The sequence below is a fragment of the Strix uralensis genome, chromosome 2, assembly GCF_047716275.1.
Source record: "Strix uralensis isolate ZFMK-TIS-50842 chromosome 2, bStrUra1, whole genome shotgun sequence".
NCBI lineage: Eukaryota > Metazoa > Chordata > Aves > Strigiformes > Strigidae > Strix > Strix uralensis.
In genome coordinates this window covers 120,861,732-120,884,057 of record NC_133973.1, presented here as the reverse complement: position 1 = coordinate 120,884,057, position 22,326 = coordinate 120,861,732, and the positions used below count along the sequence as shown (strand labels likewise).

The window sequence follows — 22,326 nt, the reverse complement described above, 5'->3', positions numbered from 1 at the left end:
TGAAGGTTAGAACTATTTGTATGGAATAAATAACTATTTTTGAGTGACTATTCAGTGTGCATGGCAATTTGCAGACTGACAGCTCATGCAGGCAGAACTTGGATAGCAGGCTGCCATTATTTCCAAATTTTTTTTTTCCTCTGTTAGGGCAAAGTGTAGGCTTTCACAACAGTGGTTTTCCAGATGGAGTTGTTCTCTAGAAATAAGCCAGCTATCACAGGAGTTACTTAGCTGAATGAACTCCTACCAGTGTAAATTGATCGCGGTTTAGGTAGAATCATTGATCTAAATGGTTCCAAACCTGCTGCATTCTTCTGGCTTTATTTTTTACTTTCTTTGCTTTACCTGTCAACATACAATCAGAGAATCATAGAATCGTTGAGTCCAACCATAAATGTAACACTGCCAAGTCTACCACTAAACCACATCCCTAAGCACTGCATCTACACCTCTTTTAAATACCTCCAGGGATGGTGACTCAACCACTTCCCTGGGAATCCTCTTTCAATGCTTCGCCTTTTTGGTGAAGAAATTTTTCCTAATATCCAATCTAAACCTGCCCTGGCACAACTTGAGGTCATTTCCTCTTGTCCTATTGCTTGCTGCTTGGGAGAAGAGACTGAGACCCACCTTGCTACAACCTCCTTTCAGGTAGTTGTAGAGAGTGACAAGGTCTCCCCTCAGCCTCCTTTTCTCCAGGCTAAACAACCCCAGTTGTGCTCTAGACCCTCTCTCTAGACAATCTCAACATCTCTCTCTAGGTGTAGGCATGGTGCCTGCATTTCATCCTCATTTATTCTAGTGATGGAAACCCAGTATGTACCTTCAGTTGGATCCTGTGCTCCAACTCTTGTGTGCTATCTGAAACACCTGTAAGAGAGAATGACTGGGGGCATGTAGGCTGCTGCTTTGATCCGCTGATCTGGGGCATGGTCAAAGCGAATCTCATCTCCTGAGCTAAGGAGGAGCAGCACAGTGTGGTTGGTTTTAATAATCCAAAAGACTGAACACTGAAATTAGCAATGAAGTTAGTACAAAGTTAGCTGTTCATGGTGAGAAGAAATGCTGAAAGAATTAAATAAGGGAATGCAGTATGGTTTTCTGTTTTTAAGACCGCAGTCTAATATTATGTACATACAGCTTGGGATTTGCCATCTATTGCAGTCACTGATTTCTACTACTGAAAACATAAAGGAAATAACACCTCCTGCATTTTTTGTAGCAGGCAGTTAGAATTTATCTCAAGCTAAGGTACATTTGCAGGATTTATTGCACCAAACAGGTATGCTAGATGTCAGTAAGGCACCCCAACCCAGATGAAATTCAGCCATCACTTCTGAAGGAACGGAGCTGTGAAACAGAGCTGCTGGCCAAGGTGTGTCACCTAGTGCTAGAACCAGCTTTGGTGCCAGGGGACTGGTGGGTTGCCAGCATCTTTTGACTAGGTTCCACACCAAATGGTATGAAGGAAACCAAATTGCCATGGAACTGGGGAAGTTAGGCCTCCAGCTGGGAGAGGAGACTACAACCATGGATGTGACTGAGCTTTACAAAAGCAGGCAGAGAGTAGGGCAGAACTATTTTCACAGAATCCTGGAACATCAGCACTAGGGCTACTTGATAAAATCAGCAGAAAATTGGTTTAAAACCCTAAAAGAGGACTTGTTTCCAGGAGATGCTGGGGATGCAGATCACAGGTATCAGCAGGTTCAAAAAGGGTTGGACGATTTCATGGGTAACAGATAATAAAGCCAAGCCTATACCATCTAACATCACTAAACAGTGAAGGTGGATGCTGGGGAAGTCCAGAGAAAGTGCCCTGGCTCTTCTGCTCAGCCTCAAGCAGTGGCTGTAGGACGTGCTCCTCTCCTAATCCCTACTGAGCTCTTGAATTCTCCTGCATATGAATTATCCTGAAAAATCTTAAAGCCCTCACAGAGGAAAGGGGCTAAAGATGGGGGGGGGGGGGGGGGGAGGTAACTAATTGACCAGAGGCAGCAACAGGTGCAGGGGTGGAGGAGGAATATGTATGAACACCACTGGACCAGGGCCAAAGATGTAAAATGGGAGCACCCTTGTCAGTGCTCACCATCTCCTGGAGGTGTGCAAGCAGCCCCGGCCACTGCCTCGGGGAGGAACGCAGATCCCACAGGCAAAAGGGTTTTTCCTACTGCCCCGCCAGCTTTCTCCTGGTGGTGGTGTGAATGGCCGTTTGGCTGGGGCTAGAAGGCGGCTGGTGAGGGCATCCTGCCACCGTTGTGGGGGCAGGACAGGGAGGGTGTAAATAAGCAGATGTGGGGGAAAGTGCAGCCCGAACTGCTGGGAGAGGGACTGCACCATAGTGTGTCTCGGGGCACTCACATGCGCACAGGAAATCCTGGCTGCGATGGATTTTTGTTTGACCTATTAAAGGCATTCTTTCTGTATTTTTTTTGATACTGCATTAGAGGATTTGTATCCTGAAATATATTTAACTCTTGGCAGGAGATATTTCTTTTTTCTTCACTTAGCTTCTGTATGCACTGGAGTTCTTGCGCAGCTTCAGACTAACTTTTAAACTAATGTTATTTCAAGGATATCTGTCATCTTGTTGAAGACTTGAAGTTGCAGAACAATTAAATTCATATTAAATATTATAGTGCTATGTTGTATCTTCTAAATTCCCACAGAGTTAATACTTACGTTGCTGAAAACTGGTGAATTACCCCATAACTTTGCTTACCCTTTAGGCCAGGGACGTGATGCTCTATACGCTATGACAGTCATATTTCAGCAGTGTTCTAACCAGAAGACCATTGTACATCAGGGAGTTAGTGACCCACCTGCCAGTTAACCTGAGAAGGCGCAGGTTATGTTACAGCACGAGCTATGCTGTGCTCTGGCGCAGGTGCGGGTTGGCCTTCTGGCCTGTCGTGTGCCGCACAGATCCCCTCGCCACAGAAAATACTTGGCCAGCTAATTGTAACGCAGGAACCTGTAGAAGCTTCCTCCTGGCACTGGCAATTGCAGCACCTGCATGTTGTCTTTATCTGAAAGCGAAGCAGTGTGTTCTCGTGTGAACATCCTTCTGTTTGACAGCAGGAATGTTGACCAGGATTGTTTTCTTCTCAGAAGATCCTACAAGACCTCTAAAAACCAAAACATTGGGGAATCTTTCCACAGACAGGATCTGCACCACGAGCTGTACCCTGACTGGAGGTGTGTCTGATGCTGCAGAACTCAGGGTTCCCAGCATCTGAAGGGAGGTAAGATTATCTTTACTGTCCTCTTTTTCATTCTCGTGTGAGCTCCAATAAAGGGGCTATTAATTAATATGTCTGGGAGTCCAAGTTCCTTTCTGGCTAATACAAATGTTAGTCCTTGTGCATTAGCACATTGTATCCCTGAGAAAGGGCCATATACTGCAGGAGTAAAGGCAAAGTAAGAGCTTTCCTTTTTTTTTTTTTTTCCCCCCTATAAGTTTTTGGCATTACTCATTTCTGGAAAGTATCCTCATCCAACAAAGTTGGACGTTGTTCCTGTATGATACATACATATTTTCAGGGTAAAATCTTCAGTTCTTCCTGAGTCAATATTTGTTAGTTCCTGTGTTATCTCTGGTTTGTACTTGAAAACTTTGGCTCTAAATCAAAGGTCTAGACTAGATCGGTCAAACTCTCAGAACATCAGCTACTGACAGCCAAGGAAGCAAAAGAGTACAAATGCTTCCCTCATCTGTGCCAGTTCCTATCAGCCTCTCACCACGTGTCTGGAGAATCTTTAGACATACATGGAAAGCAAGAAGTATTTTACTTTTGAGAGCAGAGAGAAAGTGAGATCCTCTCTCAAAGGGAAATGAATGAGATGTAGAATAAAAAATGAACTGAAGCAGTTTTGATTAATGTTAGTTTTACAATGTGAAAAGAAAATAACAAATCAGTCAAGATAGCAAGCGGATGGTGACAAGTTGATGAGATACTCTAACTTTCCAGATGCTATATCCAAAGCATGCTTCTTGGCATTTGTTCCAGGGTGTGGACTGAAGGGAATGAAAGATGCAAGTAAATGCTGCCTTACGTGGCTTGTAGACATCAACTCCAGGAAATACAGCAGTCAATCATGGGTTAGTCTGACAGATGGTGTGCTAACTCCTTCAGGAATCAAAAAAGTAGCTAAGGAGAAGGTAAGCAAGACTGATCAGAAATACAGGACTGCTTGTCCTAGATGGTGTGCAGCAGCACAATTCAGATAATGTCATCTTGTCTTTTGAGCCTGTTCTTTTGAGATATAAAGCTCAAGACCAGGAAGGACCAGGCTTTTCCTGGCCTAGCTCTGTGCATGTTGGATAGACAAAGTGGAGAGAGGTACTGTCAGGCAGGCAGCTATAGAGATATAATACTGGCCTTCATCTAGAAATCGAGATTTGGAGGCAGAGGGGGGAAAGCAAAGTGCAGGGAAGGCTCTGGAACTGATATGGGCAGCCTGAGATCGAGCTGAGGTCGAGCGGGTACCAACCTTTCTGTAAAGGCAGCTGCCAAGATGGTTCTCAGCCAGGTTTGAATTCTGAGGTAGCACCATTAGATGTTTATGCCAGGGCTAGACAGGAAGGAGTTTAAGGGGAATTAATTTGCTGGCTTTTCTGAAAACGGCATGCAGCTACAAAGAGCCCCAGACTCAGAAATATTCCAGCATGTCCATCCCCACAGACCTTGTAACTGCGCAGGTATGTTTCTCATACGGGTTCCACCTGGGGATAGGTTTCTGTGGCTCATTTCAGGTTAACAGTGAAGCGTGGGTTGGGCGGGGGGCTGGCCCGAGGACCGGCGGAGCGCAGCCTCAGTGTTTCCCCTTCCCTGGGGAGCGGAGAGAACCCCGGGCTCTGGTTCTCGCCCCGCAAGGCTCTTCCGTTCTGTCTTCATACCGTTCGTTACTAGTTATTTTTCTTCTCGGCACGGAACCTGAGGTTGTCCGCCCCGCACCCGGGGCTGTCCCTCCGCAGTCCCTTTCCCTTTCCTCAGGGCGGGCGGCGGCACCTCCGCCCCGCTCCCCAAGCAGCAGCACCGGCGATGAAAGAAATGCACCTCTCGCTGCAGAAAGGGTTCCCAGGGAGGGCGGAGGCGGCAGGAGCTGCCGGGCCCCGGTCGGACACCCACCGCCGAGCTTCGCCGCTCGCTCACCCGCCCTCACCGCCTCAGGGGCTGCGCCCCGCCCGCTGAAGGCTCCGCCCCGCTGAGGCCGCGGCCCGCCTTCCAGCCTAGCCAATGGCGGGGGCGCATTTGGCACCGCCCGCAGGCCCGGGGCCAATGGGAGCTGGGCGGGGGGCGGGGCGGCGGCGGCTATAGGCCGCGGCGGGGGCGGCGGTGAAGGTGACGGGGGCAGCTAGCGGGAGCATGGCGGCGGTGGCGATGCTGGGCCGGCGGCGCCTGGCTGCAGAACTGCTGCGGGTGAGGCGGGCGGCGCGGGCCCCGGCCCTTCCCCTCTCCCTCCCTGTGCAGCCCCGGCCCCGCCGCGGGGCCCGGAAAGTCTTGGCCAAGGTCACACCCGCGGCGGGGAAGGCGACTCCCCCCTCACCTCGCCCCTGCAGCGCTTCGCGACGGGAGGGAGTCCCCGGCCCGGGAAGGAGCTGAGGGGCGGGAGCGGGTCCTGGGCCGGCTCCAGCGGCGGGGCCCTCGACCGGGGGAGCGGGGCCGGTGTCCGCCGCGGCCTGCGGGGCTGGGCAGGCCGCGCTGCCCCGGAACCGCCGGCTCGGTGAAGGGCGGCTCCCCCCGCCTCGGCAGCCCCGCGCCGGGCACCGCGCGAAGCCCGGCGGGACCTTTAGCCGCGATCCTGAGAGCGGCTTTTTCCAGGGCCTTACAGCCGCCTGTCAGCGCCGGGAGGGCAGCGGGCCGGCCAGGGCCCTGGCCCGGCTCTGCAGCGCGTTCCTTCGTACTTCGTTGCCCTGCAGAGCCCCTGTATCCGTCTGTTACCTGCTTCAGCGATAAGGACGCGTAGCAGCTGTCCAAGGCCTGTGCTAGCCAGGGTCGGGGGGGGATCGGGTGGGCAAATGTGCTGCCTTGATGTGCCGGAGGTAGGTTCATCGGAAGGACAGCTGGGAGGTGAGATACTGAGTGCTCCTGCCCCAAAAGCCGCTGGGCACAGTTGTTTTGAGGCCCTGCTGGCTTCATTGACGGGGGCGCTTGGCTTGCCTGGAGCGCTGGGGACCCTGTCCCGGTATGGAGAGCGGTGCTAGGAAGAAGAGGGCAGGTAAAGCATCTGCACTGCACTGGATTGTATCAGTATTGCCATATGCAAAGCTGAAGGTTGTGTTTTACCAGCTGTATAAGTGTTTTGGTTCTTTTAAAAGTCTGTAATAGACACAGAGCACGAACGCCACTAGCAGATGCCAGTTACACTTAGAAGACTATTGTGTGCTTTGTCCAGTTTACTACAAAGATCAACTTCAGGTGTTGTCTAGTAAGGCCACGTTACTTTGCTAGGGGTTTTTTTTGACACTAACCCTTGGAAGCCCAGTTATTAAAGCCCTGCAGGGACATAATTCATTTTCAGGGAGAAGTTTTAAGTTAAACTTTCTGCTGGCTGTTACAACCTGAGCTGGAAAAAAAACCCCAACTAATTGAAAAACAGTGGGAAAAAGTCTGTCTTTTGTTAGCTGAAGGTCATCAAATGAAGAGAGAAACAGACTAAATTTTCATGTTGTGGATACAAAATAGGCATTCTTTAATTTATAAAATTGATGGTGTTTTTGTGGTGTCCTTAAGTATTTAATTAGTATTCATTTAGCTGCAATTCAGTGATGACCAGAAGTTTCTAGTGTGCTGAAATGTCTAAGGAAATGGCTAAGTGGCTTAAACCACTAATTGAAAGATCATTCTGTTAGTATATTGAAACAATATCTACAGATGTATTTTTGTATCTTTACACTGCTGAATTAGATGAAGCTAGTAGCTGGTAAATTAATCTGCTCAGGTGATACCTTTTCTTTTTTCTTGGTTTTGTTTTATTATCATCGTTTTTGTAGCATTCAGAGTTCATTATCCTTATTTTTGTTCATGAAATGCTAATGAAATGAAGCTGTAGACACAAACCGCCACTGTTTAAAAAGCAATGAAGTTAATGATGGGGATGAATGAACTGAAGTCCAGAGAAGTAGATGGAGGGACTAGTAAACTTTTTCAAGATAGCACCACCCATTCCCTGGTTTAGGCATATGTTATATGTATACATAACAGATTTAGCCAAAATTAATTGGGTTTTGTTTTTAAAAGAGTATCTGTTTATTCTTCAGAAAATATTTTAACACAGATGTCATGGTGAGGCTGTGTACTAGGCTACATTTTTTTTAAAAGGCATGCTATGATTTTTAATATTTTCCAGTGTTTCTTAGATACTATTTTTTAAAATAATGACTTCTATGAGAATGGTACATTACTGAAATGTCATGGCATTGGCTTTCTTGATATGACATTCAGAGGACTTTCTTATTTTCAGGCTTTGAAGTATACAAGCCGTGGCTATGTATCACAGCGTACTTTAAATGTAAGTATAAAGCACCATCTGACTGCAATAAATCACTGTTTTAAATTTGTTTCTTAATCACTGGAGTTATAAAAAAAGTTATCACAAAAATCTGCATTGAAGATGATGTGACTTATGCCCAAATCACACTTAACTGCAAAATCTGGAATAAAAGTTGGATTTCCTTTTTTGCCAGTTACACTTAGAAGGCTGTTGTGTCCTCTGTCCAGTTTACTACAGGTGCCCCTGAGGCTTCTCAAGGATGAACAGTCCCAGCTCTCTCAGCCTTTCCTTGTGTATAGTCAGATGCTCCAGTCACTTAATCATCTTCATGGCCCTTTGTAGGACACTCTCTAGTATGTTCACGTCTCTCTTGTACTGGGGAGCCCAGAAATGGATACAACACTCCAGGTGTGGCTTCACCAGGGCTGAGCAGGGAGGAAGGATCACCCCCCTTGACCAGGGGGCAATACTTTGCCTAATGCAGCCCAGGATGCCATCAGCTGCCTTTGCTGCAAGGGCCCATTGCTGGCTCCTGTTCAGCCTGATGTCCACCAGGACTCCCAGGTTCTTTTCTGCCAAGCTACTTTCCAGCTGGGTGGTCACCTGCATGTCCTGGTGCCTGGGGTTGTTCCTCCCCAGGTGCAGGACTTTGCACTCCTACTTGCTGAACTTCATGAGGTTCCTGTCAGCCCATTTCTCCACCTTGTTGAGGTCCCTCTGGATAGCAGCATGACCCTCAGCCATTCCTCCCAGCAAACCTGCAGAGGGTACACTCTGTCCCATCATCCAGATCATTAGTGAAGATGTTAAATGGGACTGGACCCAGTATTGACCCCTGGGGAACACCCTAGTTACTGGCCTCCAACCAGACTTCATGCCACTGATCACCACCCCCTGGGTCTGGAATCTACCTCACTGTCTCCTTACCAAACCCCTACTTCATTAGCTTTTATGAGGAGCTTATGGGAGGCAGTGTTGGAAGCCTTACTGTAGTCTAGGCAGACAGTGCTGTCCACTGCTCTCCCCTCATCTGGTAAACCAGTCATTTCACTGTAGAAGGCTATTGGGTTGTTTGAGCATGATGTCCCCTTGGTGAATCCATGCTGATGACTCCTGATGATTTCCTTGTTGTTCATGTTCCTGGAAATGGTTTCCAGGATTAGTTGTTTCATCACCTTCCTAGGGATCGAGGTGAGGCTGACCAGCCTGTAGTTCCCTGTGTCCTCCTCCTTCCTCTTCGTGAAGATAGGAGTGATGCTTGCTTTTCTGCAGTCCTCGGGCACCTCTCACAATTGCTGTAACCATTCCAAGATTATTGAGAGCGACCTTACAAAGACATCAGCCAGCTCCCTCAGCACTTGTGGGTGCATCTGAGCAGGGCCCATGGATTTATGTACATCCAATTTGCTTAAGTATTCCCTGACCCGATCCTTTTCCACTGAGGGTACATCTTCCTTGCTGCAGCCTTCCCCCTGGTCTCTGGAGCCTGGGATTCCTGAAGGCTGGTCTTACTAGTGAAGACTGAGGTGAAGAGGGCATTCAATACCTCAGCCTTTTCCATGTCCTGCATCACCAGGTCCAATGCCCCATTCAGCAGCAGGCCCTAGACTTTCTTTTGCATCCTAGGTGCTTATGGAAGTCCTTTTTGTTGCCTTTGACATCCCTTGCCAGATTCAATTCCAGTTGGGCTTTGACTTTTGTAACCCTGTCCTTGCATGCTTGGACAGTGTCTGCCAGGTTCCCTGTCCCTGCTTCCACCTTCTGTCTGCTTCCTTTTGTGTATGGATTTTGATCATCCATGCAGACCTCCTGGCATTTTTACCTGACTTAGTGCTTGTTGGACTGGACTGCTCTTGAGCATGGAGGGGTAATCCTTGAACATTAGCCACCTTTCTTCGACCCTTCACTCCAGGACCTTTGAGACTCTTGCAAGCATTATCCACCCCAAGGCTGAGTTCAGTGCACTCTAGCTTTTCTGTCACATAAAGGGCAACCTCCCCCACCTTGTCTTCTTGGCCTGTCCTTCCTAAAGAGCCTGTATCCCTGTGTGATGGCATTCCAGTCATGGGAGCCATCCCACCACAGCTCCATGATCCCAAGACTGTAGTCCTGCACACTGATCTCCTTATATTTATTCCCTATGCTGCATGCTTTAAGATTATTTTAGTGCTCTGAAGCACTTGCAGGATAAAAGGGAAGCTGTGACATCGATGAAAGAGTAAAAGTGGATAAATTTAAAAAATACTGGTATATGCGTGCTTATGTGAGAGAGACTCTGACTTTTACTCTGTGCTTCTCCTCTTAGGAGGTGGTGATAGCAAGTGCTGTAAGGACACCGATTGGATCTTTCCAAGGATCTCTTTCATCACTGCCAGCCACTAAACTTGGTTCCATTGCAATTAAGGGAGCAATTGACAGAGCAGGTATATGTAAATATTTTTTCTGTGACAAAGAAGCTCTCAAGTGGCTCAGAACAGTATCAGTCTGTGTCTTTAAATTGCTTGGTAAACGAAGGTCCTGGGTTTTTTGCTCCTGTGGCACTCCTAAGTCTTTATCCACAAATGGTATTTAAGAAAAGTTGACTGTTGGGCTTTGTTTCAACCTGAATTAAGTGCTGCTTCTAGGAGCAGGATATTACTTAGGGATATCTCTGCTAATCCAAATTTGATTGAACATGCTAATGTTTTTCTGGGGTGGGGTTTCATGACACACCTAAGCTGATGCAAAGGCTACTTGTTGCTGAAACCAGTGGCCCTTCCTTTCCCTGCCTATTTTTTACATGGGCACTTAGGCTTGTAGGACACCCTTGTGAGTATTGATGGATTCAAATTAGCAAAAAAGTCTTTTGGGGGGAGAGAAGGGTTAATTTTCTACAAATCTGTCTTCTTGAAACAGCATATTACAAGAACTTGAACACCAGGGCAGTTGCAAGAGATGCAGCGGAGGAACAGGCCTCTTCTGTCAGTTGGCAGCTAGCTGTGGCCTTGGCTCACCCCTGTTAAGCAAACCAACCAGCCTGTTTCTTTAGACATAGTTGTGGCAGGTAGGAAGTTTTGTGCATTTAACCATCCATGGAAATTGAGGTGACTAGTGAGACCTGGAAATGTTTATGAGTTAGCTAACTGTAGCTTGTTCTGCAGGGTAACAAGAGAATTCCTTTGAGAGGGTCACCAGTTCACTGTGTTCCATGAGTACAAGGGTAAAGAGCTGGGATGCACCCAGCAGGGGCCTGCATGCTGTTAGCACACAGGTTGGACATGGCACGTTTCATCAGTCTTTGATAGAAATCTTCAATGGGAAGATCCATAAAAGGGAGTTACATTTTCTGTGCAAAGAAATCTTAAATCAAAAAAATTTTGTTTTATAGGTATCCCTGCAGAAGAAGTGAAAGAAGCGTATATGGGTAATGTCTTGCAGGCTGGACAAGGACAAGCTCCAGCAAGACAGGCAGTCTTGGGTGCAGGTATTCATTCTCTTCATACTGGGCTTAAAGGTTTTCTGTCTTTATGACAGATTTACCTGTCTTTATGTAGATTATTGAGCTGTGAGTTAAAGCAGAGTGGTGCCCAGCCTTTTGTCAAGACAGTCTGTGTATGTTTGTTAACCCATGGTGGGTGAAGGCTATATTGGTGCTCATGTATGTGGGCCTCATCATGCATCCTTGGGAATCAGTTTTCATACACACGATGGATGCTACTGCCTACAGTGTTTGATGAATCTGGAGAAGACAATATTGGAGACCAGGCTGCTACTTCCAGAGCACTTTACACTAATGATGGATACTGCTCTTTGAATCTTTCATGAAGCAGACTTCTTCAGTGTATCATTACTCTTAAGCCTTATTGGATAAGGGGTCAGTGAGTTTCCATGAACTGCAGATATGAGTATGTCATTACACTCATCTTCCCGTGGAGTCTGGAGCTGTCACTGGAAGGATTCACTCTAAAACATTAGCTGCAGTGCAGATGTTATTGGGGTGCAGGAATTATTTTCTTCTCCCTTTTGCTGTAAGGATGGGATTCCGTACCTTAGCATGACACTAGGAAAGTCTGTGGGTCAGGGGAGAACGATACTTTCTTGGCTCTGTCCCTGTACTTTTGTAAAAGAGAAGGAACTGCTTTCATGTGAGACAAAAGGATGAATATGGCTCTTTTCTTTCCCCTGGCTGGTTTCCCCATCTCACTGCTGGTATGGAGGTGATGCGCTGGTAGCAGAGCCATAATACTAGAGAGCAAACCTAGGGCAGAGCCCGTGGTGCAATGGTCTTGAGCCAAGCTGCACACAGCAGAGCCCAAAGCTGTGGTAATGAACACTCAGTAACAGTAACAACTCAGTAATAACCGAGTGAATGACACTGACACATAGCACTTTTGGTCTTGTTCAGTATTGCATGTGTTCAGAGTCCCTATACTTCTGGGGTCTGTTTTGTTGCCAGTTGCTGAATTCTACAGCCTGTTTATGTCTTTTCAAGCTTGAATGCTTCTTAGAGGCAGGGATTGGTGTGTCAGGAGGAGGAATAGTTCTGGAGTCAGTTCCCTGATCTTCTGTCTCTGATTCTTCATTTGCTTGCTCCCTTGCCACAAGGTTGTTGTTGGAAGGGGAGAAACAACAAGAGTCTGCAAGAAGGATAGCAACTGTGGGTTGAGGGTGGATAAATTGCCCTGGCAGGCTAAATAGTGCAAGCTGGACACCCTGGGCTTAGATAAAAAATATTCCCATATGAAGTATTGCTGAGACACCAGTAGAGTGTTAGTCTACCTTTTAAATAATACAGTTGTTTGTACAACTTATTTGACTCAGGTCTACCAATCCGCACTCCTACTACAACTGTCAATAAAGTCTGTGCTTCAGGAATGAAATCGATTATGATGGCAGCACAAAGTCTGATGTGTGGGAGTCAGGTATGTGCATTTTAGTGCTGTGCTATGGAAAAAACACAGAACTAATGTTGTAAATCCTGTCCTACTAATGACTGTGCTCTTCAATTTGGGGCTGTGTTTTGACTTGGGATAATAAAGCTGATTAACAAGGTTTTGTTTTACTTATGCAACCTTAATTTTATAGCCACTTAAGTGTGTTGTGGTATAAAACAGAAAAAAGAATTCTAAGTATTAGAGTTAGGAAATTGTCAGATGTATTTTTAGAGCTGAGTAAATAAAAAAATTTTCTTTTTTAGTATTTACATCCTTTCCCTGTTGCTCTTCCCCCACCCCACCTCCTGCCCCACCCCCAAAAAATAATTAAGGGAATTTTCAAGCTTTCTGGTTTGAAAAATTAAAGACATTTTTATAGACTTATTTTTTTCATGAACCACATTTAATCTTGACGTTCAGACACTTTAAACGCTTAAATGAATTAAATATATATATTAAAGCAATGTTGTTTCCAAGTACATTAAAGATGCTTCAGGCTTTTTTTATTGTTTTAGAAGAAGTGGAATCTATTGTTGATGAATTCACTTTTTCATTGAAGAGAACTTTCTCATCTCTGTCAACTGTGTTCTAAGATTCTTTTTACAACGGGGAAAAGCAGTATCACTTAATGGGAGGATGGGAGAATACACCATCTTCAGCAAGCTGTTAAATGCTGTGCAGCAAAGAATATGGGAGAAGTGTGAATGTGAAGAAAGACATTTCAATTTTGTTTTTAATTCCATACTCAAAAGCATTTTGGCAATGTCTCTCCTTCTCTGAAGTGATATTGTCAGTTCAATACATATTTTTGGTTTACAAAGTAAGTGGATCATAAGTGAGAAATGTACTTAATTTTTTTTTTTTTTTTTTAAGAACAAATGTAAAATATTTAAGTCTTGTTGCCCCTTCTGTGAAGATAACAGTATAGCTGAGTTAAGCAACTACTTATTGCTTTGGCCTTGCTCTGCGGAGAATGGCACTTCGTCCAGTGCCTGCCGAAGTCGGTGGAAGTCTTGTCACTGGACTTTAAACCAGAGGCCCAGCGTGTCTGTGTAAACAGCTACATTTGGCTTTAGTAATTTACATCTCAGCAAAAGCAGACTCAGCCAGTTATTAGTCTCTTAGAGCTATAAATTATGGGGTTTTTTGGTATTTGTTTATCTTTCTGGCTGTGGACTGTGAGGTATCTGTGATATGAAAGTCAGGGATGGTTCCCAGGGGCTTGAGCCAGTGTACATCTTCATATAAACAATTGTATTAACTCTGTCTCCAAGTCGTTCACTTTATGGAATTGAAATGCCAAGGACTCTTGTTCCTCTGATCTATTGCTGCTTCCATCTCTCAGCTGCCTTTCCAATTTATCTGTCTTTCCAGTTTGTCTCCAGCCTTCTTTCTTTTCTTTATTCATGTCACTGTTCCTGGATCTAGTTTATGATCTATTCTGAACCAAACCATTATTTCTCTGCATTTTAATTTAAAGAAACCAAAAAAGCTTTCATCTTATTGCTGTTTTGGTGTAAAATCTTTTTGAATTTCTATTAACAGCACTGATGAACTCTCAAAGACTCACACTGCTGTGTGTGTATTTTTCTTATATTTATCCATATTTCGCATATGCCATCAAACACAACTGTGTCTGTTCTTCACATTGTGAGATCCTAGGGATTTTGGGGGTATAGCCTGATGAACAGTAGGTATACTTACGGCCCTTGTAGCTTTGCTGCTGTAGCTTTTCTGTTTGCTTTGTCTCAGCTTGAAAAGTATATTAATTGATAAATGCCTGTAACGATTCAGCTTAATTCAAGTTCAGTAGTCATTAATTATTAACATCTCTTTTGCTGGCCTTTTCAGATGATAAAACCGTACTATAAGTCATCTATCTTTACATAGTAGGATGAAACAATATCATGTAAAACTGCAGGTACTTGTAAATCTCTGTCTCTTCTTATTGGTCTCTTAGATTCTGACTGTTGCTTGTTCCCTAAGGATATGGAGCTGCAAATGAAGAACAAAAATGAGAAATTTACAGAAAAAGAAACTGTTTAAAGCTAGACCTGTAATTTGATCTCAGAAGCTTTTGAAGTAAAAGTGCAAGAGACTGGCATGGCTGTTGCAGCTTTCTAGAACTGCATACAAGACAAAAGTCCAGTTGTTCTGTCAGGGTGCATTAGCTGTCTCCAGCTGTTGTTCCTGCTGTTTGCTTTTTCAATGCATAAAGATTTTTTTTCCTCTTTTAGGACTCCTCAGAAATATAAAGCAGCCATGGTTATGCTTTTGCTAATATTTGTTCCTACAGGAAGTCACAGAGAACACACTGCATTATTAATAATTTTAACTTGTTTCCTTTGAGCAGGATGTAATGGTTGCTGGTGGAATGGAGAGCATGTCTAATGTTCCTTATACAATGAGCAGAGGATCAACACCTTATGGAGGAGTAAAGCTGGAAGACCTGATAGTAAAAGATGGGCTGACAGATGCTTATAACCATATCCATATGGTAAATATTCCTGCACAGTACTAAAGTATCAACCATATATCTGATGCAGCTTTGAAGAGCTTGTATATAATTACTATGAAACTGCTTCAATTACTGTGAAACTGCTTCACCTAGCAAACCTAGAGATGAGGAGTAACGTTAACGGAGGAGGAAAAAGTCTTCCATTTCCAGGCTTCCTGTAGTAAGTGTAATGGAGGAGCTAGAGAGAAGACCAAAACAGGATATCAGATCGTGTGTTAGTACTTATCTGTCTCTGATTGAAGTCTGAATAGCCTAGAGCAGGGGCTTAAAAAACCAAAAATAATCTGCCACTGATAGATTGCTGTTACTCTGTCTGTGGGAGAGAGCAGTCAAATTACTTGATGTCTTTGAGGGTACCTACTCGGTACAGTTCAGCAGGCTCTCGTGTTCATTTTCCCTCCTCCAGTGTAGATATCTCATGTCTTCTGTTGGAAGGTTTGAGTCAGCTGATAACGCTTACTCATCAGCATGGCAACTTAAATCGGATAAACAACTGCAAACTTAGGATGGGTTTGGAAAACGACTGATATGAAGATAGTGAAGAACAAGCATCAGGGAAGAACAGTTAGAAAAGAATGACTACTTTCAGTTTACAAATATTTCTGACCTTTGCCTTTGGTAATTCACAATTATAGGGCATTACTGATTGATCAGTTAGTGTTCTTGCTGGTGTACGGGAAAACATGTCATGAAGAATATTCTACTGTGATCCATGTATTTCATACAGACCTCACTGCTTCTGTGTGTGATTTATTCTTTTTGCAGTATAGTGGACTCTGCTTAGGCTGTTGGTTGAAATCCACTCCCGCATTTCAGCTAAAAGGGATTTTCATTGTGAGGAACCTTATAGGAATGTAAATAGTGGCTTTGCTAGTTCCTGTATGTGGGGAAAAACTAGGAGTTGGTTATAATACATAAAGTTTTAACAGATTGGGACAGTATTTCAGAATGTTTTGTCATCATTATAGCAGCTGTAGGTTGCTTGGAAAACCTTAACACTATGAGAATACACAGGAAGGCCCATCCGATTGGCTTCTGGAACTTACTCTTGTCTGTGTTTTGGCTCTAGAGTAAGACTTTAAATTCTTTAACTGCACAGAAGTAAAGATGCTTGTTTGAAGAACTGGAGGAACGTGGTTCTAGAGGGTTTTGTGTTGGTTCACTGAGTTTTGTACAGAAATGAGAGATGGAACAAAACCTGTTTAAGAACAAATCTTTCAGGTTGACTAAATGAGTATGCGGGGTGTTTTTTGTCACCAGGTATTTAGACAGTGTTGGTAATGAATTGTGATTGTATAATTATGACTATGATTGACCTATATAAAAAATTATTTGTTTCATTCTACTTATGTCATTCCAGTTATTAGACAAAAGGTATACCTACTTTTATTTGTACAGTTTTTAGAGTATCAGATCCAAAAGGCTAACTAAGCCCTGTGTGTTGACCTGTTCATGGAACCTTTGGAACAGGCAAGCTAATAATGGAATGAAAACACTAGTAAGATGACATGAACATACTGTTCTGTGGCTGAACAGTGATCTTCAGTCTCTGAAGACATCAGCCCTAAGCACTTTAAAACTTACTTTTGCACAGTTTTTTAACTTTAAAAAAAGCCTTGTGAGGAAAGTTCCTTCATGGCTTTAATAATCTCGATCCAGAAAACATTTGCTAAATCTGAAGATCATATTCCAAAACCAAAAGTTACTGTTTGATCATGTCTGTGTAAATTAGAAATGGACACCAAATATTAGTCACATTCAATGCTAGAAATCTGCTGGTTGAGGTTTTTTTCAGCTACATTTCTACCTTGCATCTCCAGAAATACCAAACCTAACGTGCCTGTTTTTCTCCAAGGGCAACTGTGCTGAGAATACTGCAAAGAAGTTTACTATTTCACGAGAGGAACAAGACACTTATGCCATAGGCTCTTACACTAAGAGCAAAACAGCCTGGGATTCAGGAATATTGAAAAATGAAATAGTTCCTGTCACTATTTCAAAAAAAGGTATTATGGAAAGGTGTGATGAAATGAACTGTTTCTCATTGAAAGCTGTCTGTGTTCAGTGCAAGTTGTGCTGTTCAAACATGCAGATTTCAGGAACACTAATTTTAGTTTAGCCAAGAATTTTCTGTTATGCAGACTGGTGAACAGCAGTCAGTGACCTGTGACCTACTTTTTGTTTTTTAACTTTTCTTTAATGTTACTTACCATATCTTCTTCCTTTTTTGTGTAAGTGGAAGACTATCGAATCTAGCTAGTATGGCTCGAGGATATCCGTGGTTTAATTTCCCTATTAATTACCTTAAAGATATATTATTTGTCCTTTTCATTCAGCCACCAGGAAGTATAAATGGATTTGCTGTGAATACATTGGATTGAAGCATAATTTTTTTTACAGTTTTCATAAGTACGTTTCTTGACGTGCATTTTACATGTGCTTACATTTTTTTACTGAAATAAGTTGTTTAAATAAGGCAGCATTTAATCAAAGTACTGTGTTAGAATGTCTTAAGAATGGACTGTTCCATAGAATACTAAACCAAATCTGAATTTCAGGAAAGCCAGATACAGAAGTGAAGGAAGATGAAGAATACAAGCGTGTTGATTTCAGTAAAGTTCCAAAGCTGAAAGCTGTTTTCCAAAAAGAAAATGGTAAATATTGTTAAATTAATTTCTTGCTTTTCCACCAAGTGCAAGAATACTTTGTTATATTGAAGAGTACTGTTCACAAGAGCTTGAACGCCCAACAGTAGTTCATTAACTTTTAAATGTCTGCTAAGATGAAGAAATGTGCTTCACAACTTGGATTAAAAGATGGTCCAAGAACCTTAAACCAGTGAAAACCTCTGCTTTGGACATTTACTTTAAAAAGACCGAAACGGATTGGTTTCAGTTTAGCTATTGCCTTGGTCTCCGCCACGTATAAGCTCTTGTTTCAGTGGGAGCTGGAGTGCCTTTACACAGTTGCCTGTTACTTCCTTGAATCTGTAATGAATAAATCTTTGTGGCTATCCCAAAGTTGCCACTCATTTGTAACCCTTTTTGAGCTGGAATTCTGTGTTAATGCCAGCAGTGCAGCTGACATGGAAGGTGTAATCTAAGCAGCCACATGGATAAAGATAGGAATACACACAATGTACTTGTTTAATCAAACCGATTTAAAAAAAAGAACTAATTTTTAGTTAACTCAGTGCAACAGATACCATCATGTTGTTGAGACCTTGTGTTCAAGGGCCTGAGGTAAAAGAAGAATCGCTAACAGGATATACCTGAGCTCTATCATACTTTCCCCTTTGTTTAAACAACACTTTGCCTTTTCTAGGAACAGTTACAGCTGCTAATGCCAGTACTCTGAACGATGGGGCAGCTGCTTTGGTGCTGATGACTACAGAGGCAGCCAAGAGACTGAACGTCAAACCATTGGCACGGATAGTAGGTAAGATTTTATTTTCTTTTCTTTGAGTACAGTCCTGGACAATACTCCCACAGTGTGCTCTCAGACTGGGAGTCCTGTTTGGCCAGTTTTCTGGCGTTCATGGGACAGAAAAGCTGAGCCCTTAGCATTATGACTGCATCTTCTCAATACAGCTCTTGAAATTTCAAGCATTGTACCAGCAGGCTTTTGATCATAAACAGAGTTTTCTGTGTGGAATAATACTGAAAATATGAAAATGTTATTATGTGGCTCACTTAAGGCACTGAACTTTAGAGGTATCTATTTCGTGGACCAGTATATTCAGAATTTTTCTATCTTGGCTGGGTTTGCTGCTTGCACGAATAAAAATCATGTCCAGTAAAAACAAAAGGTCTTTGAACAGCTTTTGCGATTTTTACAGCTTTTGCAGATGCTGCTGTTGATCCTATTGACTTCCCAATTGCACCTGCACATGCTGTTCCCAAGGTAGGAAAAAAACTGAGTGTTTTTGAAAAACAACAAACTTCCCTAGTACCAGATCATTGGTTCAGCCCTCAGTGGATCTTCCCGTAATTAGGATCAAAATTCTAATTACATCATAAATACAAAGAACAGGTTTTTCAGAGGATCAAGGCTAGAATACAGATTTTCAGAGTAACAAATTTCTCACACCTATTTTGAAAGAGAATATTGTTTTATACTGCTTTCACCAACTTTGGACTTGTTTACACTTCTGAAGCTCTGCAGCTCGTATGGCTGAAAGTCAAAATAAATCTGGTTATACAAGTATAGCCTAGTTCAAAAAGGAACTGAAGACAAGCGTATGGCGTGAGGCAGTACTGTATCAGTTTAAATGTACTTACTGTAGCTGCAGTCTTAGTAAGTGTGATGAAAACATATTCTCAGCATAGGGTACTCTCCATTTCTTCTTTTGTGAAAACCCAAGTTTGTGCATCAGTACCTCAATTTTGCTTTTTCCCATCTGACAAAGCGGTTCCAGAATGTGAACTTGAATCTATGGGCAGCCTGAGTCACCAACTTCAAAATATATCTAATTATTTCTATAATTAGCTTCGTCATTCTTTCGTAGTCATAATTATTTTTATTATTACTTCTAGATTCTGAGTGAGACAGGCCTGAAAAAAGAAGATATTGCAATGTGGGAAATCAACGAAGCGTTCAGTGTTGTGGTGCTGGCCAATATTAAAATGCTGGGTATTGATCCACAGAAAGTAAATATTAACGGAGGAGCCGTCTCTCTTGGACATCCAATAGGGTAAGTAAAATAAGCACTGGTTTTTGTTCTGCACAAAGGCATTGTTTTCTAGACTTACTGCTAATACATTTACCTTTATTCTCAAGTTTTATGTAAGTAGGAAGGGTAATAAATTTGCTGTCAAGTACACAGTGACTTAATTCAGGTCTTAAATTTCAGGTACCTTGAAAAGAGCACAGTCCCTTTTTTCTCTTCACAGTTAGTTACCACCTATTTCTATGAAGAGCTTGCTTGTTATCATAGCTCGATGGATTTATGAAGTATTAAAACCACATCGCTATTAACATGACAGAAGAAACTAATCAGGTAGTTAAGCTAATAAAACTTACAGGTAAACTTATGAAAATAGCAAAGGATATGGCACAGGGACTTCTATTTGTCTTACATGAGCAAGGTGAAATTCCAGGTCTTTTGTCAAAGCGTTTTTGGCAGTGAATCCAAGTCTCCCAGCAGCTAATGCAGCAGACAGGGACAGTCTGGGGGAATCTGGTGGGTCTTTTGTTTGAAATTCTGTGAGCTGGTTAGAGGAGTCAGATCACCTGCTGTGTTCCCCAACAGCTCAAGACATACAATATATCCTGTTAATCCTCCCTAGGAGTAGTCAAGCTGCGTGGTAGTGAGGAAAACCCCCTTTCAAAGTCTCCTAAGTCCACATAGATGTGAAGTAACCATGTGGTACATCAGGAACAAGTAGGAGTACAGTACTGTATAGTTCATAAAAACCTTCAAGGCCTAATAGTGTAAGAGATGCTGACATCTCCTTCGCAATATTGTCTGCTTCCGATGAGGAAATATGATTTTTTTGTCTTAAAAGTTAATTTCGACAGTCTAATGACAGAATTTAAATGTCTGATTTTTGCACATTAGGAGGATCAGCGTAGCATACCGGAGTATATCGAGTTGTAAGCAAATAAGAAACTGAAATTAATCGTTACTATTGATTTGGGTTTTGTGGTAGGTTTGTTACCTTCTTTGAAAGACTTTGCTATGTGTAGAGACACTTCATAATATACAGACTCAGAGGTGATTTCCTTTTCCAGAAGAAACTTTAGAAAAACATGGAGTTTTTGTTTAAGAATCTTTCTGTTTAAGTACTGTAGCTAGAGAAAAATAACCTGTACTGCACCTAAATGTAGATGAAACAGTTTGTTTGGTCTTTTTGTTGGTGTGTTTTTTTCCCTCCAGTGAGTCAGTACTGTATTCTGCCAAGTATTCTGTGTGGGTCAAATTAAGAATTTCCTTTAAACTAAGCTATATGCATTTTTTTTTCTTTTATTTAGAATGTCTGGAGCAAGAATTGTTGTTCACATGGCCCATGTGTTGAAGCAAGGACAGTATGGTCTTGCAGGAATTTGCAACGGAGGAGGAGGTGCTTCTGCAATATTGATAGAGAAGTTGTAGATGTTGGAAACAAAGCCTTGAACACTCTCTGATCAAAATGATGACTGGTACCTGTTACATCTTATTTATCAGTAAATGGATGAATTACTTAACTGCTATTCTAAAATTTCTTAAAACATCATTGATTATTGATACGGACAACTGGGCTTCTATTATTTTGACTCAGTGCGAGTTTTTACACAGTAGAAATAAAAAATGTCAAGTTATGGTAATGTCTTGCGACCTGACAATAAAGAATGTTTGTTAACTGTGGCTCCTGTCACTGACATATGGTTTCTCAAAAGCAGATGGTTTCTTACAGTTTTGTTGCTTAATTTTCCTAACTACTAAGTGATTTTCATAGAAAAAATAGCTTTACTCAAAGGTTGGTTTTCTGTTGTTGTGTACCTCAAAGCTGGGTCAAATGCAGAAAAGGAGCCCTGCTCCAGCAACTTGCTCAACGTGGCTTGGGGTGTAGTAGCTGAGCAAACTAAAGAGATGGTGGTGTTAGTTACTCACACATGCCTCAAAATGCTCCTGCTCCTTTTTTGTTCATTGAAACTCCTGTGATGGACAGTTTTGTCAATATACTTTTAAGTGGAGGCAGATTCAGGCCCAAAAGAGTAGTTACTGCTACTGCTTCTTCACCGAGAGCTGCCCGGTACCTGGCTGCGCTCCTGAATGCACAGTGAAGTCATCAGGAATATGGGGGTGAGCATTCCTAGTGCAAGCACGGGGAGACACGAAAATACTCTCCTGGAATGAGACTTCAGTGAGAAGTTTGTGTGGTTTCTCTGGCAGGCTAAAATTGGCTATTTCATCAGTATAAAGCCTATTCCCACCTCACTCTTTTCACAAGGGATAAGCATCAAAACACAGTTTCTTAGCTGGAATTTAGGACAACTGCTTTCTTATTTTGATATTAATTTCAACAGGAAGTCATCTCTACCCTCTGCTTGTCCTTAAATTTTCCTCCATAAAGTAGCAGGAATAAATACTTCAGGATGTAGTAGGATCTGTTTTTTTCTGGGAAGGAATGTACTTGTAGAAGTAGCAAATGAACAGTGGCATTGAAATGCTACATACTAAGAAAATTAACCTTCATTCATGCTCTGACACCTGTTCTTCTAAAAATTACTTGCCATATGACAGCAGCTTGGACCTGAAGATGCTTCTTCCTTTGAAAGGGTAAGTGAATTGATGACACCTTTAGTATTCCCAGATCACCTGAACTGAAAAAGACAGACTATGGTGAATGGTGGCTGTCCCATGAAAGAGCTACACTGTCTCACATAACAGCAAATCTGTTCAAAAACATCATTCAA

At 42.8% G+C, this 22,326-nt stretch overlaps 1 protein-coding gene across 1 annotated transcript; it reads left to right on the top strand.

Annotated features, from left to right (window-relative positions):
• Window positions 1-5,312: 5,312 nt before the first annotated feature.
• On the top strand, window positions 5,313-21,274 carry ACAT1 (acetyl-CoA acetyltransferase 1). Its single transcript, XM_074860135.1, has 12 exons — window positions 5,313-5,423; window positions 7,468-7,515; window positions 9,803-9,920; window positions 10,865-10,960; window positions 12,298-12,398; window positions 14,764-14,907; window positions 16,784-16,934; window positions 17,487-17,582; window positions 18,253-18,366; window positions 18,767-18,831; window positions 19,464-19,621; window positions 20,902-21,274. The coding sequence occupies exons 1-12, from the start codon at window positions 5,370-5,372 to the stop codon at window positions 21,020-21,022; spliced, it is 1,266 nt and encodes a 421-aa protein (XP_074716236.1). The 5' UTR covers window positions 5,313-5,369; the 3' UTR covers window positions 21,023-21,274.
• The last annotated feature ends 1,052 nt before the right edge of the window (window positions 21,275-22,326 follow it).

Excerpts from the sequence above, each read along its gene's own strand:
- ACAT1 (XM_074860135.1), top strand. The coding sequence starts at position 5,370 with ATGGCGGCGGTGGCGATGCTGGGCCGGCGGCGCCTGGCTGCAGAACTG. Across the intron at positions 9,921-10,864 it reads GGGAGCAATTGACAGAGCAG|GTATCCCTGCAGAAGAAGTG; the intron begins GTATATGTAAAT and ends TTTGTTTTATAG. Across the intron at positions 18,367-18,766 it reads ACCATTGGCACGGATAGTAG|CTTTTGCAGATGCTGCTGTT; the intron begins GTAAGATTTTAT and ends CGATTTTTACAG.